General features: G+C 45.8%; 1 protein-coding gene across 2 annotated transcripts in view; it reads right to left on the minus strand.

Annotated features, from left to right (window-relative positions):
* MRC2 (mannose receptor C type 2) overlaps positions 1–14,691 on the minus strand; it is a 100,151-nt gene that overhangs the window by 68,429 nt on the left and 17,031 nt on the right. For both annotated transcript variants that reach the window (XM_054994612.1, XM_054994611.1), the window contains exon 2: positions 1,435–1,842. In XM_054994612.1, coding sequence (XP_054850587.1) covers positions 1,435–1,842 — 408 coding nt within the window. The remainder of the gene's footprint in view (positions 1–1,434; positions 1,843–14,691) is intronic.

Genomic DNA, 14,691 nt, shown 5'->3' on the forward strand with positions numbered 1-14,691 from the left:
ACTAGATAGTGATTATGAGTTAGGGACTTGCACTCCCCTTGGCAAAATGGAAACTTGGACAACAATAAAACATGGAAACTACAGATGAGAACTTTTAGCATTCTGAAACACATCTAAGATCCAAATGGTAGCTCTGCATGGCTTCTAAGTGGATTGCCTTGAGGAGATGGAAAAGACCCAGTGATACAGAGAGTCAGGATTTTGGAATTCATGATGCATTAGATAACTGGAATTTAGCTGGCTATTCTGTTTTCAAATCTATTTTTCAGATAGACTAACATTATAATCAGCAAAATCTTATAGCATTCAGATAGACTAGGCTTTTATTTAAAAATGCAAAATTATCATTGAACAGTGTGTATCCTGCTTCCGTGATTTCAGCTTTCGAATAATTTGGAAAAAGGTTGGCAAGGAATTAATTACAAAGGGGGATGGAAATATTTCCAAGATCAGCTTCTCCAACCCTATGAGAAATTCAAAAACAGTGGAGCTTAAGGTCTTACAGCAAAAACCAGCTAGACACAAGATACACAGCAAGCAGTCTTCTTTCACATAACTAATCCATGAAAGGCAGTATTGTTTAGTGGTTAGTGTAGGACTAGGCTCTGGGAGACCCAGGTTCGAATCCCTGCTCCTACTAGGGAAGCTTGCTGGGTGACTTTGGGACAGTCACACACACTCAGCCTACCTTACTTCACAAAATTGTTGTAGACTGTGAGCCTCTTACAGAGGGATGATGGTTGTGAGGGTAAAGTGAAGGAGAGGAGAACAAAGTAAGCCACTTTGGGTCCCCATTGGGGAGAAAGGCAGGGTATAAATGAAGTCAATAAAACGGAAAATATTGGCACAATATGTTGTTGTGGCTACTAAAATATGACCGTATTCAGTCTTCTTTATAAAATCATGGAAGCAACATTTCCTGCAAGGGTACTAGACAAGATAGGTTCACGCCAGGTTCAGAGCTTGAGTACCTCACCACTTGCTCAGGACAGGCAGCAGGAGATGACTACCACTACCATGCTCTGCCTTGTGAGCCCCAAATAACCAGGGCCGTTTCCACACAGCTTACCTTATTCTGCAAAATAGCAAAATCTTGTACGAAATCTCACGAGAAGACGCTGTTATTGTGCGAGAAGACGCTGTTATTGTGCGAGAAGACGCGATAACAGCATCTTCTCGTGAGATTTCGCTATTTTGCAGAATAAGGTAAGCCGTGTGGAAACGGCCTAGGTGTTGCAAGGCATGCTAGACTAGATCTAGAAAGGTGGTTCTAACATTCTTAAGTTCTCATGAGGGCCACTGACCATTTTCTTAAACAAAAACTTAAGATCCCAGGATCCAATATTAAATTATAAACTTGCACAGTAAACCTATGGAACATGGTTGGCCATATCCCAGAAAGGCAAGACTTTACTCCTCTCCTGTAGTCTTTACCAGAATATGGCTTAGAGCACAGATCTTCTTCACGGCCATACACCTTCCACTGGCCTGTGCGTGCCTGGTCACCCCTCTCTGCTGGGGTTAGTGACCAGTTTCCCAGTCTGGAGTTCAAATACTGGGAAAGCTGGTCCCCAAGGGTCCGACAGTTCCACCGCATGTTGACAGATTCTCGGTCACACTCATAGGAGGCCAAGCCATGGGTTGCTGTGCTGGTGTTGGCTAATTTCCAGGAGATGCCCAAGCACTGCATGGCCCCAATGTTGAAAAGCCGGTTCCGAGAAACCCATTTCCACTTCTGTGCTGGAGCACTGGTGTTACATGTCTTGGAAATCTTCACTAGGGAGTCTTTGGTCTCCAAGCAGCCAGGCAGCTCACTGTTATAGATGAGAAATACCCCGGAATCTGGGGGAAACAAAAGCAAAGTCAACGTCAATGTCTATCACAGCCTTGCTCAGATGAGACAGGTGATCAGGGGAGTGTGCAGAATTCTGGATGATGTTTTGCTTGCTTTCAAAAGTAATTTAAAAACATTTCTAGCCATTCTTAACCCTGCATTTACCTTCTCCCAGTGAGATGACCCTTTCAGGAAAACATTTAGTTTGGCCTCAAGATCAAGGCTCAAACTGGAGCCAAGCTGCTACCACAGTTTTGGAATTAGGGGGAAGCGTTCCAGCTCAAAATGTGTGGTTCCTAACCACCTCTGATTTTAGAAGTAAAGTAAAATTGCTAAGATTCCCTCTCCCACCTTTTTTTGTGCATCTAACTAGGGGAGTATGAAGAGGAGTAATTCCTTCCAAAACAAAGCATTCTTGGCAAATTCAGGGAAGCATTAACTCTACCAAGATTTATCCATGTTCCCAGCAGTGTGGCTTTGGAAACCACAGGAAGCTGTCCAGACAAGAGAAGATTTTTGCTTAGAATCAAAAAAGATCAGCTTACTCTAAAAACAGGCAGCGGGATAGAAAATTACAACCTACAAGAGAGTTTAGAAAATTACAGACCCTGCAGGGTTCAGAGAAGTGACCTCTGGTTGGTACAGCAAAGGCACTGCCTCCTGCCTTTACTGGGAACCTGTTGCTCTTGCCATGATACTCTATAGCAACCCCTCTCTGGGGGGAGCAAACCCAAAAAAGGCTTTTAAAAAAGTATATAGCAAAATACAGTAAATCCAGGGGGAGGGGACCCATGGTTCTCTAACACACATTCTGCTCTTCAGAAACACACACTGAGCGTTCATTAACCCCTTCCCTCCCCCCGAAAGTTTGCCACTTAGCATGTCTCTAAAAGCCACACCAAGCACACTACAAACAGGCAACCCCTTTCCGCAGGGCCTACAAGAGGTCTTTCCGTGCCAGTTTATCCAGCTTTGCTTGGCTCGCTTCCCTGCAGATCTCTGAACGCCCACGGCTTCCTTTCAGGGAACAGGATTCGAGTGGACCCACGGGATGATTTCATTCTCAGCCCAGGATTGAGTCTGAAGTGCAGATTTTGGAAGACTCCAAGGTTCCCCCCACCCATGATCTCCTGTTCCAAGTCACAGTGGAAAGCATCGGGCATGCACATTAGTAATTTGAGTAACTCTGATTCTGATTGTAATATTTTTGCATTACTTTCCACAGAACTTATTCATGCTTATTCTCAGGCTGTGAGATAGACCAGCATTTGTATCCATTGCACAAATGGGAGCGAGAAAGGCTGAGAGCCCAAGATTGCAAGGACCTGAACTCAGGTCCAAGCTAAAGTTAAATCTATACCCGCCAGAGCCCACTGATTTTCGCCAGACATGGCTCAAGTCTTTTTGGCTCCTCTTGCCACCCCTTCGCATGCCCCCACCCCCATTCTATGCTCTCTTTTTCCTGTTTTTATCCACTCATCAGCAAGGGCTGGGAAATCTCTGGTACTTTTGTCACTTAGAAATTTTATGCAGCACTTTTAATATGCATATATTTATTTTTTAAAGTTACACGTGACGTTACAGCTCCCTAAATGGGGGGGGGGGGTCTACAACATCAGAACTTAAACCCAACTAATTACACAATATAAAAAACATAATCGAACATCAGCCCAACAAGCAGCCCAACAAACAGATGAACAACAGCCCAAACAGGGAAGCCCATAATAAAAATTGAGAAACGTCTTTGGAAACAGCCAAGGGAAGGGGGCTTCTGCTGCTGCTCTCAAAAGATATCCAGACATGGGGGCAGGTGGGGTGGTGGGGGTAAAGTGTGCCGGGCTGGTCTAAGCAGTACACCAGGACAGGCAGTCTTTTAACTACTTGAGCTCATGGTGGGCTTTAAACACACGAACCAGTGTCTTGAATTACGTCCAGAGTAAAGAGCCCAAAGCAATAAATACACAGGAAGCTGCCTTCTATGTTCGGTACTGTTCACTGTGATTGGCAACAGCAGCAATCTAAGATAGCGTTGATCCAGAATCAGTGTCGTGTTTGAAGTCCACGCTCACTGAAAAGCTAGATGGTGCTTCAGCACTAACTGCATCTTCCGTACTGTCCAAGAGCCTCGACCAGAGCCGGGGCCTTTTTGGTCCTGGCACTGGCCTGGTGGAACTCTCTGTCTGATGAAACCAGGGCCTGGCGGGATTTATTATCTTTCCACCGGGCCTATAAGACAGAGATGTTCCACCAGGCATATGGTGGAGGCTAGGCTGGGCCCCCGCTGGCCATACTGAAAAGATCTGTCCATCATCCTATAGACATATGGGCCATGCCTGAAATGCCGTTTTTTACCGTTGCCATCTTGAGAAGTTTTATTGTATACAGTTGTTTTAATTTTACTGTAATGTTTTACCTGTTTTAAATTGTATTTTATGTAAACTGGAATGTTGTGCTCCGCCTTGAGCCCGCCTGGCGGGGAGGGCGGACTAAAAATCTAACATAAATAAATAATAAATGCTCATGTAGTACAGGTTAGCAGCATAATCCAAGTTACAGAAGCCTGGGTTGGTGTGGCCAATAACAAGAAAGAAAAAAGGGGTGTGTGGGAGAAGTTTCCCACAAACTCAACCCAAACAAACAGGGGAACAGAATAGAGGGTTCAAGTAACAACCTAAAATATATATATTAGAAAGTATTTATTACAAATGCGCACAAATATCGATTAAAAACAAGTTATAAATATAAGGCCTGAATGGCAGGCTACGTGTGTATGCTAACACTTGCTAAAACATCTCATGATACAGATGATGGTACAGTGCAATGACCAACACAAATAGGCCAAGGTACAGTTTACTGCAGATTGATGTAACACACTCTTATACGTTGGAAACCAAGCCTCCGCTCTAGATAAAACACCGGGAGCATTTCATGATTGGTTTCTATATGTGTGGGTGCGTGTGATTATAAATTGTTTACAACTGACCACTGAGGAAGGGCTGAGGGCCAAAATGCATCTGGTTGTTTTTTTTTTACTGTATCCTCTGTAAATGCACATCACCCACCATCACAGCTACAGCCATCTCTGTCTCATGACCAGGCCTGAAGGCAGACTGAAATGGAATAATGGAAGAGGCATTACTGGAAGATTCAGCAAGCAGCGTTGGCTGCCATGCCTTCCATATTCCTCGAATGACCCTACCTAGCCCTGGACAATTCTCTCTACCTCACATACACTCACCAGAAGATAACCTCCCACTAAATGCAGAAGTCACATCAGAGGAACAATGCTTTTTTGAGCTGCTCACTCTATAGATCCTGCTGAAGACAAGAGTGAAGGACAGTGAAGGACAGAGTTCTTTGCTAATAATAATAATAATAATAATAATAATAACAACATTCGATTTATATACCGCCCTTCAAGATGACTTAACACCCACGCTAAGGGACAATTATGGTCTTTCGGGGTTTTTTTTAAAGAAATTAAGTAAGATAAGATATAATTAAGATCTTTACTACTAATAAGAGAAGAACAACTTTAGTATAGAAATAAGGTATTATTAATAACGGGGGGTTGGAGTGCTGTTGGAAGTCACTATTGAAAAGGGGGGGAGGGGAGGGGAGGGGGAAATATACACAGGGGAATTGAAATGGAATGTATTTGTATTTGAAATTGAATATATATTGACCCATCCAACAAAAATCTATTAATGATAAGATGACTTAACACCCACTCAGAGTGGTTTACAAAGTATGCCATTATTATCTCCACAACAAAACACCCTGAGGTGGGCGAGGCTAAGAGCTCCAGAGAACTGTGACTCGCCCAAGGTCACCCCGCTGGCTTCAAGTGGAGGAATGGGGAATCAAACCCGGTTCTCCAGATTAGAGTCCCGCACTCTTAACCACTACACCAAACTGGCTCTGCTGTCTGTGCTTGGCTATTTTTGTATGACTAATGTGGCCAATAGCTTTGCCTTTCCCATCATGGAAGATGATTTCGTGACTTCTTCCTGGAGGTCATTCCAGAGCACAGGCACCACAACATGAACAACTGGAGAACAAGCTGAGGCAGATCCCATAGCCTTGGGACAAAATATAGTTAGCTGAGAGGAAAGCAGTTTTCAGCTGGGTTCATACAGGGAGAAAGAGTCCTTTCAGTACACGAGCCCCAGGCCATGAAGGGCTGTAATGGTAAGAACCAACCCCTTGAACTCAATTGGAAACTAATGAGAAGTCAACACAGTTGTTGAAGAAGATTGGCAAACTCCAGTCTAGAGATGAGCTGATACATTTTGGATTGTCTTTAAAGGCAGCACCGTGTGCAGCATGTTATAGTGGCCGTCATCACACGGGCTTTTATTTAGCGCTAAAATGGCGCTATTTCCCGGCAAACACCCACCTTATTCCAACACTGTAGCGATTTTCTCTCTTCTGCTTTGTGCTTGATAGTCGCGCTATTTTGTGCCTCAGTGTGAATGCCTCACATCGATGCATTTCGTCTCGCAACGCCCTATGCCTTCCCTTCAATCCCAGAATCCATTTCTTCCTGCGACTCCCCTTTTTTTTATTTTATTATGTCCTTATAACGCCATAATGACATAACACAATGCAAACTTTCTGCTGAAGTAAAAATGACTCAATCGCCATGGCAGAGTCTTCAGCGATGGGGATCACGTCAGACAGGGAGTTTTCTGCAGGCAAAGGGCTATTTATATAATTTCAAAGTTGGAAAAACAAAAGGGTCGTAATGTTTTGCTCTAACGGAATGTTTATATGCTGTTATTCCGTTATAGCGAAATTAAACGCCAGAATAATTTAAAAAAGGGGGGAAGAGCTGCTTCTGCGCGGTTAGAGAGAACAGAACAGAGTGCTTCGGTGTGGACAGCTGGTGGCGCAAAGAGCCGTTAGGTAACCCAAAGAAACGTTACTGTGCCGATAACAGGTAGGACGCTATATGCTGTAAATTTAACGGAAGAGATGCCCGTGTGACGACGGCCAGTGTTGAATCCTAGAGGTTTCAGCAGCATGACTAGATTTGCAAGTCCTGAAGGGAAGACAATTTCCAAGTTTTAGACATCAGGCTAGCCAGCTTCTTGGGCAGTAAAGCTGGATCAAGAAAGTCCCACAAACTTTCCTCAACCAGGCTCAAAGCAGGTAGCAAATCCTTTCTAGAACATCATCTTTACCAACCAGCACCACTTCCATGTTATCATGATTTATTCTGAGGTTGGTCTTCCTCAGCCACTTGACCACATCATCTATGACAGAAACTGCTGATTCTGGAGGCTTGTTCCAAGAAATGTAATTCTGGGTGTCATCAGCATACAAGATGCAACACAAAGAAGTTTTGGGCAATCTCATTCAGCAGCTGCAAACAAATATTACAAAGAACAGCTCCACATGGGGAGCCACAGAAAGGGTCTCAAACAATAACCCTGGCATCACTTACAACTCTGAGTAGGGTCAGCTAACATAACCAAAACAATCTCAGCACCATTCCAATCACAGACAGTCAAGTTTCCAGAAGTATAGTCCTGCATCATTGCATCAAACCAAGTACGTGTAAGAGGGGTGCATTCCCTTGTCCACTTACAAACACAGATTGTCCGCCAGTGAGTCTTTAACTTCTGCTATCACACAACCAGGACTGAAACCAGCCAAACTTGGGCTGGGGGGCCAAGACAGGCTGATTGTGAGATATTTGCCTTATATTTGTCTTACCTGCAGGAAACCCATTCCCAATTCAAGTGCCACACAATGGATCCAATTAGATAGGCACTATCTGGGGCATTTTCCGTTGCATTATGTATTTCCTACATGTACAATATAAGCACAAAACCCACACAGACATATACATGGTTTAAAACTCTTACTTCCTCTCTTGCACTAGTAACAACAGGACATGAGGAAGCACTTTCAGAATCATCCATGGAAATGTTCTTAAACAACTCTTCCTCCCTGGAGTCTTTGATTTCTATCCTGCCCCTCTAAAACCTTGCCCAAGCTGGCTAACAAGGATTCTTAAACATAAAAGGTGAGCCATATTCTCGACTACTCACCTCTTATCCTGGCGCAGGTGCACTGAGGTTCCCCTGTGGTGTGCCTGAGGCAGGATAAAAGGAGAGTTGTCAGTGGCAGGCCTCTGAGGAACTGCGGAGTCGACAGAGAGTTGCAGCATAAGGAGCAGCGCTGCGCCTCCCCATCACCTCCACAGCCCCTCAGAGCCTGCCTGCAGAGCCAGTGGGGAGGCACAGCGTGGGGGAGCCTCCCCCTCCCGTGGCCTTACTACTGCTTCCGCGGCAGCTGCAAGGCCGCGCTGCGCTTCCTTGCCAGCTCTGTGGCCCCTCAGAGGCCTGGCTGTGGAGCTGATGGGGAGGTGCAGCATGGGGGAGGCCCCCTCAGCCTTCCCACCACCTTCACAGCAGCTACGGGGCCGCGCTGTGCTTCCCCTCTGGCTCTGCGGCCCCTCAGAATCCTGGCTGCAGAGCTGACGAGAAGGCGCAGTACAGAGGAGCCTCCCTGCGTGCGGCCTTCCTGCCGCCAGCAGGGCCTTGGTCCCACTGCTAGAACCCATTGTTTTTCTTTTTACAATGGGCTCTGTTGCTAGTATCTTTATATTCATGCATCAAGGAACTGCAGAGGCACATAGGACAGCCTTGCCAAAATTCAAGAAAGAGCATTTTCTATCAATGCTGTGAATACATTTGTGTTTCAATTAGTTTGAAGAGTGTGGGATTATTTTATTCTGTTTTTGCACACAGTATTTTATACATTTTAACTGTGCACTTTTAGCATGTTCCACCCTGATGCATAGGGACAGAATTTTAAAAACAGAAATAAAAATTGATACTTTATCTATATGCCTAACCCTGATCAACAATACTTTTGAGAGGGCGCCTGGTGTTACTCTGACACAAACACATTCCTCTGTTTTGGGTTTACCAAACATGCAATTTTAATTTCTAAGTGAAGTGCTTCTTTTCCCATTAAGGTGGCTATCAAGACCAGTAGCATACCTTCAGTGCAGTCCTACACAGTGTTACTCCAATCTAACTCTGCAACGAATTGCACTGCTATTGTCCTAGATAAAGATTTAGCCAGAAATACTCTCCCAAAGGCATTTGTTTGTTTAATTGGGGAATTAAAGGAAAGGAAGATGCTAGGTCATAGCTATGCCCCAAAGCATAGTTCATGCTAAGGGTCAACTATTAGCACACAGTGGAATCCTTGAGGCATATCTACAGCAAACACTTAAACTAACAAGGATTTCTTTCCCATCTTCCTCCAAATGAGTTCTGGTATTGTGGCAAGGAAACAGCAGACATAATTTGAGACACGCTACGCTTAATTAGGAACTATTTATTTACAAACGCTATCAGGAAGATCCAGGACGAAACTCAGACTAGAGCAATCAACCAATAAAAGCTTAGTTTACCACCAAGTCCTTGAGATAAAAGCAACAACAGCTATAGCAGTATGCATATTACATAAGAAAAGTCCTGCTGGACCAGACCAGAGGTCCATCCAGCCCAACATTCTGTCTCACACAGTGGCCAACCAGTTACTCTGGAGGGGCAGCAACATAGCACTGAGACCAAGGCCTTCCCCGGATGTTGCCTCCTGGCACTGGGTTTCAGAGGTTTACTGTCCCTGAATGTACTAGTCACCCTGGTAGACCTATCCTCTATGAATCTGTCTAACCCCCTTTTAAAACTATCTATGCTTGTGGCCATCACTACATCCTCTGGCAGCGAATTCCACATTTTAATCACTCATTGGGTAAAGAAATATTTCCTTTAGTCCATCCTGAAGCTACTGCCCATCAACTTCATTGGATGCCCTCCAGTTCTAGTACTTGGGAGAAAAAGTTCTCACTGTCTACTCTCTCTACCTCATGTATAATTTTATAAACATTTCTTGTGCCCCCCCCCACTTCATTGTCTCATTTCTAAACTGAAAAGCCCTACTCATTGCAGCTTTTCCTTATAGAAAATGTGCTCTGTCTTCTTAATCATCTTGGTTGCCCTCTTCTGTACTTTTTCCAGATAACACCTAGAGGTGGACACAAACCAGGAAAATGGCGGTTTGTTTGCAGTTCATGGTTTATCGCGTTTCACGAATCACAAACTGCTATGAACTTGTCCAGTTTGTGAACCAAGAAGGTCTGCAGAAAGCCCATCCCCCCTGTTGCCTAGGTAACAGATTGACCGTTGCCGGGCTGTCTGCAGTGATGAACCAAAAAACAAACCATACGAACCGCTCTAAAAATCATAGCGATTCATCACAGTTCGTCAGAAATGAGCTCCAATGAACCGCCAGTTTGCAAATAAAAAAATAGCCTGGTTCATGACAAACTTTGGTTCATATTTTGGTTCAAGTACATCTGTAGTAACATACTTTTGGAGACATGGTGATCAGAACTGCACACCCAATTCCAAATGAGGCCACACCTTAGGTATATACAGGGGCATTATAATATTGGCTGCTTTATTTTCAGTCCCTTTCCTAATTAATCCCCAGCACAGAGTTTGCCTTTTCCACTGCTGCAGCACACTAGGTTGATACTCTGAGCTACCCACTATGACCCAAAGTCTCTCACACTCAGCAACATCAGACCACATTAGCATATACTTGGTTGGGATTTTTTGTTCCAGTGTGCATCACTTTACACTTATTTACATTGAACTTCATTTGCCACTGTAATAGTTCCTTGCCAGCCTCCAGCATGATTATATCACTGGCACACTGCCCCAGCTGCAACACTGGGGTAGGAAATGATTATTTTTACCCTCCATCTACTGAGACAGGCGGAATTCAGAAGTTCTCCTTTGGATCAGCTGCCACCACGCCTGTGTATGATATTTCGTCAACCTAGCTGCGGACATCCTGTGCTCCTTAGCGACTGCCCAAAGGTTCAACTGCCCAGGGGTTATTTCAGTATTACCGGTGAGTGGTCGGAGCCATGACACAGCAAGTCAGATAATGCAACTGAACTAAATCAACTTAACTAACAGTGAAATCCTAAACAGAGTTACTGAAGTGTAAACTCATTGATTTCAATAGGCTCCCCTTCGACACTGATGTTGTGCAACACCAGGTCCATAAACAATAAAACCAGAACGCTGCATGATTATTTTGCAGTGAATAATATGGACCTGGTACACATGACTGAGACCTGGGTAAGGGAGGGCGAAATAGTCGCCTTAAAGGAACTGACCCTCCTGGTTTTTCAGTCCTTCATCAGTCCCAAACAGGAGGCCGGGGAGAGGGGTGGCGATTCTTGTCCAATTGGTTTCCAGAATGCTCTGTGAGATCCGATACTCCCTGGCGGTTCGTTGGATGAGCTGGTGGAAGATTGGCAAGTCCGTCTCTCTGAAGCCATAGACACAATTGCCCCCCATTGCCCTCTTTGTCCCCGCTTCCTGGCATAAAGAGGAGCTATGACGGATGAAGCGGAAGCCAAGACAGCTTGAGCAAGTGTGGTGGCGATCTCACGACAAAGATGCAAGATCATCTTACAGGACGTTTATGAAAGCCTATGAGATGGCAGTGAAAGCTGCAAAGAAGGATTTCTATGTGGCTTCCATCGCATCAACTAGCTCATGCCCAGCAAAATTGTTCAATGTGGTTCGGTCTTTGGTCCCACAGGGGGAGACTATCAAATTCTGAATTTGGGTATTATCTGCAAGGCTTTTGCGAGCTTTTTTGCTGACAAAATTTTGTCTCTCCGCCACGACTTGCCAGCCACAATTGATACAGTGTGTGAACTGGAGGCCCCTTGGCCATCTACTGGGCTGATATTAGATCATTTCAATCCACTCTCCGGGGATGAGATTGATAGGGCCCTGCAAGTGGTGAGGCCTACCACGTGCTCGTTGGACCCGTGCCCCTCTTGCCTGGTGAAGGCCAGCGTAGATGGGTTACGGGCTGCCTTGGCGGCCATTGTTAACACGTTCTTGAGCTCCAGAGTTTTTCCTGGAGCATTGAAGGAAGCTGTGGTTTGGACTCTCTTGAAGAAACCATCTTTGGACTCCACCAACCCAGTCAATTACCGCCCAGTCTTGAACCTCCGGTTTCTGGGCAAGGTGATTGAGCAGGCGGTGGTGGAGACGCTGCAGGGTTTCCTGAATGATTCCTCATCTCTAGATCCCTTCCAGTCTGGTTTCTGCCCAGAACACGGGACAGAGACGCTGCTGGTCACTCTCATGGACGATCTCCGCAGACAGCTGGATCGCAGTGGATCGGCGCTGCTGATACTACTAGACCTGTCAGCAGCATTCGATATGGTCGACCATGATTTGTTGACCCACCGACTCGCCAATGTGGGGATACGAGGGACTGCCTTACAGTGGCTTGTCTCTTTTCTCCACGGTCGGGGACAGATGGTAGCACTTGGGGAGAAATTCTCATCCCACCACCCGTTGGTGTGCAGTGTCCCCCAGGGGGCAATACTCACCCCACTGCTGTTTAACATCTATATGCGCCCTCTCGCCCAGCTGGTGCGGAATTTCAGTCTAGGGTGTCATTAATATGCTGATGATATCCAACTATATCGGATGATGGATGGATGGCCCGACTCGGCCCCAGAGGTCTTGGAACGTGCCTTCGAAGCTGTGACTGGGTGGTTGAAGCAGAGTCAATTGAAATTAAATCCTACCAAGACGGAGGTCCTGTATGTGGGCCATGGGTATGAGACTCCCTGCTCTACCAGTTTAGGAGCCTGGGGGTGATCCTAAATGCCTCCCTGACTATGGAGGCACAGGTCGCAGCAGTTGCCCGGACCTCATTTTTTTATCTAAGACAGGCCCGGCAGCTTGTCCCATACCTGTCAACCCACAACCTAACTGCAGTGATCCAAGCAAGGGTCACCTCCGGATTAGACTACTGTAACTCGTTCTATGCAGGCCTTCCCTTGGGCCTGATCCGGAAACTACAGTTGGTCCAAAATGAGGCTGCGTAATTGCAAGGGGCCCGATTGGGGAACGGATAACACCTATGGTGTCATGAGTCAGCCTTGCCCTGTGCTCAGTGAAGAGTCATCAGACGAAGAGCTGCCTGAAGTTCACACCCACACTGACCCAGCTGCAGCTGGCCTTGAGTCTGATGAACAGCAATTGCCGGCTAATCAATCAGCAGAGCCTTCAGCTGTAACAGACTCAGCTGCAGAAGGCCACTCCTTCCCTCCCTCTTTGCCAACACCCTTGCAGCGCCGGCGCTGTCAGAGACGGGTAGAGCTGCAAGAACACAGGAGGAGTGCACGACTCATGAGTCAGCGGCAACTGTCAAATGACCAGGATGAATGAGGTCAGGATGTCTACCTATTAAATAGCTGACAGTTTAGCTCATTAAGACTTTGCTATAAAAACAGCCGGAAGGAACAGCAGTTTGTGGAAGCAACTAGTACACTTTATGGCTGCTCCACTGGCCTGGCTATTGCGCAAACTCTGGAACTCTGACCCTTGGACTGGACTTGACTCTTGGCTTCTCTGGAACACTGACCCTTGGACTGAACTCTGTTTATTCTTTGCTCCCTGGTCGTGACTGGCCCCTGCAGTCCAGCCCTTGGGGGACTACACCAGTACATATACTTTGCTAGCTGCATTGGTTACCAGTTGAATACCGAGTGTCATACTATGGAATCCCAGTTATCTAGAGTTTGTCTCCCCCCTTCTGCAAGAAGCACAAGGTCTCTTGGTTTCAAAAGCTTTATTGGAAGATTATGCTCAGGATACAGGGGTCCATGATCCAAGGACTTGAGCCCCTTGGCTGAACCAAAGCTTTGTTGAGAATGACACATAAAATGAAAGTAACAACACTTCAAACACCCCTTCCCAGCCTCCCCCCTTAGTCCTGTCTAGAAGGCCTGGGAAGGCGAGGACATCAAAGTCAGCCGGGCTGATAAGAAGTCTTCGTTCCCATGGATATAGGTGGCCTGGGAAGCACCTGGGCCTGGAGAGAGAGAACTAAATAACGACAGATTATAACAGGAGAACATGGCGTAGCTGTGGCTTAAGAACTGACATTCTGACACTGAATCTGGTTCAAGGTTTTGGTATTGACCTACAAAGCCATATGCGGACTGGGCCTAGCATATCTACAGGATCGTCTCTCCCTGTATGTATCCCAGAGGATGCTTCATTCAACAAATAAGCAACTTTTAGTGGTCCCTGGCCCAAGGGAGGCTCGCCTGGCTGTGACCACAGCCAGAGCCTTTTCGGTCCTGGCACCGACCTGGTGGAACTCTCTGTCTGATGACACTAGGGCCCGGCAGGATTTGTTATCTTTCTGCCGGGCCTGTAAGACAGAGATGTTCTGTCAGGCATATGGTGGAGGCTAGGCTGGGCCCCGCCGGCCACATAAAACATAAAACACCTGCCCACCACCCTGTATGTGGGCCTACAGGCCAGACTGAAACACAGCACTTTATGGTTATTATTCTATTATTGCCATCTGAGGAGGATATTTTATTGTATTATATGTTTTAGGAGTATGTTTTTACTGTATGATATGTTTTCATGCCTATTTATATGTTTAAATGTAATATTTTATTGTTTATGGAAATGTTGTACTCCACCCTGAGCCCGCCTTGCGGGGAGGGCAGACTAAAAATTGAATATATAAATAAATAACTCTGCTTGGATGAGGCAGTTCCCAGCCTGTGTGACTCCACTAAGCTAGTCAATCACCATAAACTATCAAAACCTCCTCAACCCATCTATCCACCAGCACCTTGTCCCTCATAGCCATATTGGTTGCCCACTCACCCAGTTTCTGGAGTTCTTCACAGTCAGCCTTGGTTTTCACCATTCTGAATAATTTTGCATCATCTGCAAACTTTGCCACTACACTGCTCACCC

Source organism: Eublepharis macularius, chromosome 12 (assembly GCF_028583425.1).
Source record: "Eublepharis macularius isolate TG4126 chromosome 12, MPM_Emac_v1.0, whole genome shotgun sequence".
NCBI lineage: Eukaryota > Metazoa > Chordata > Lepidosauria > Squamata > Eublepharidae > Eublepharis > Eublepharis macularius.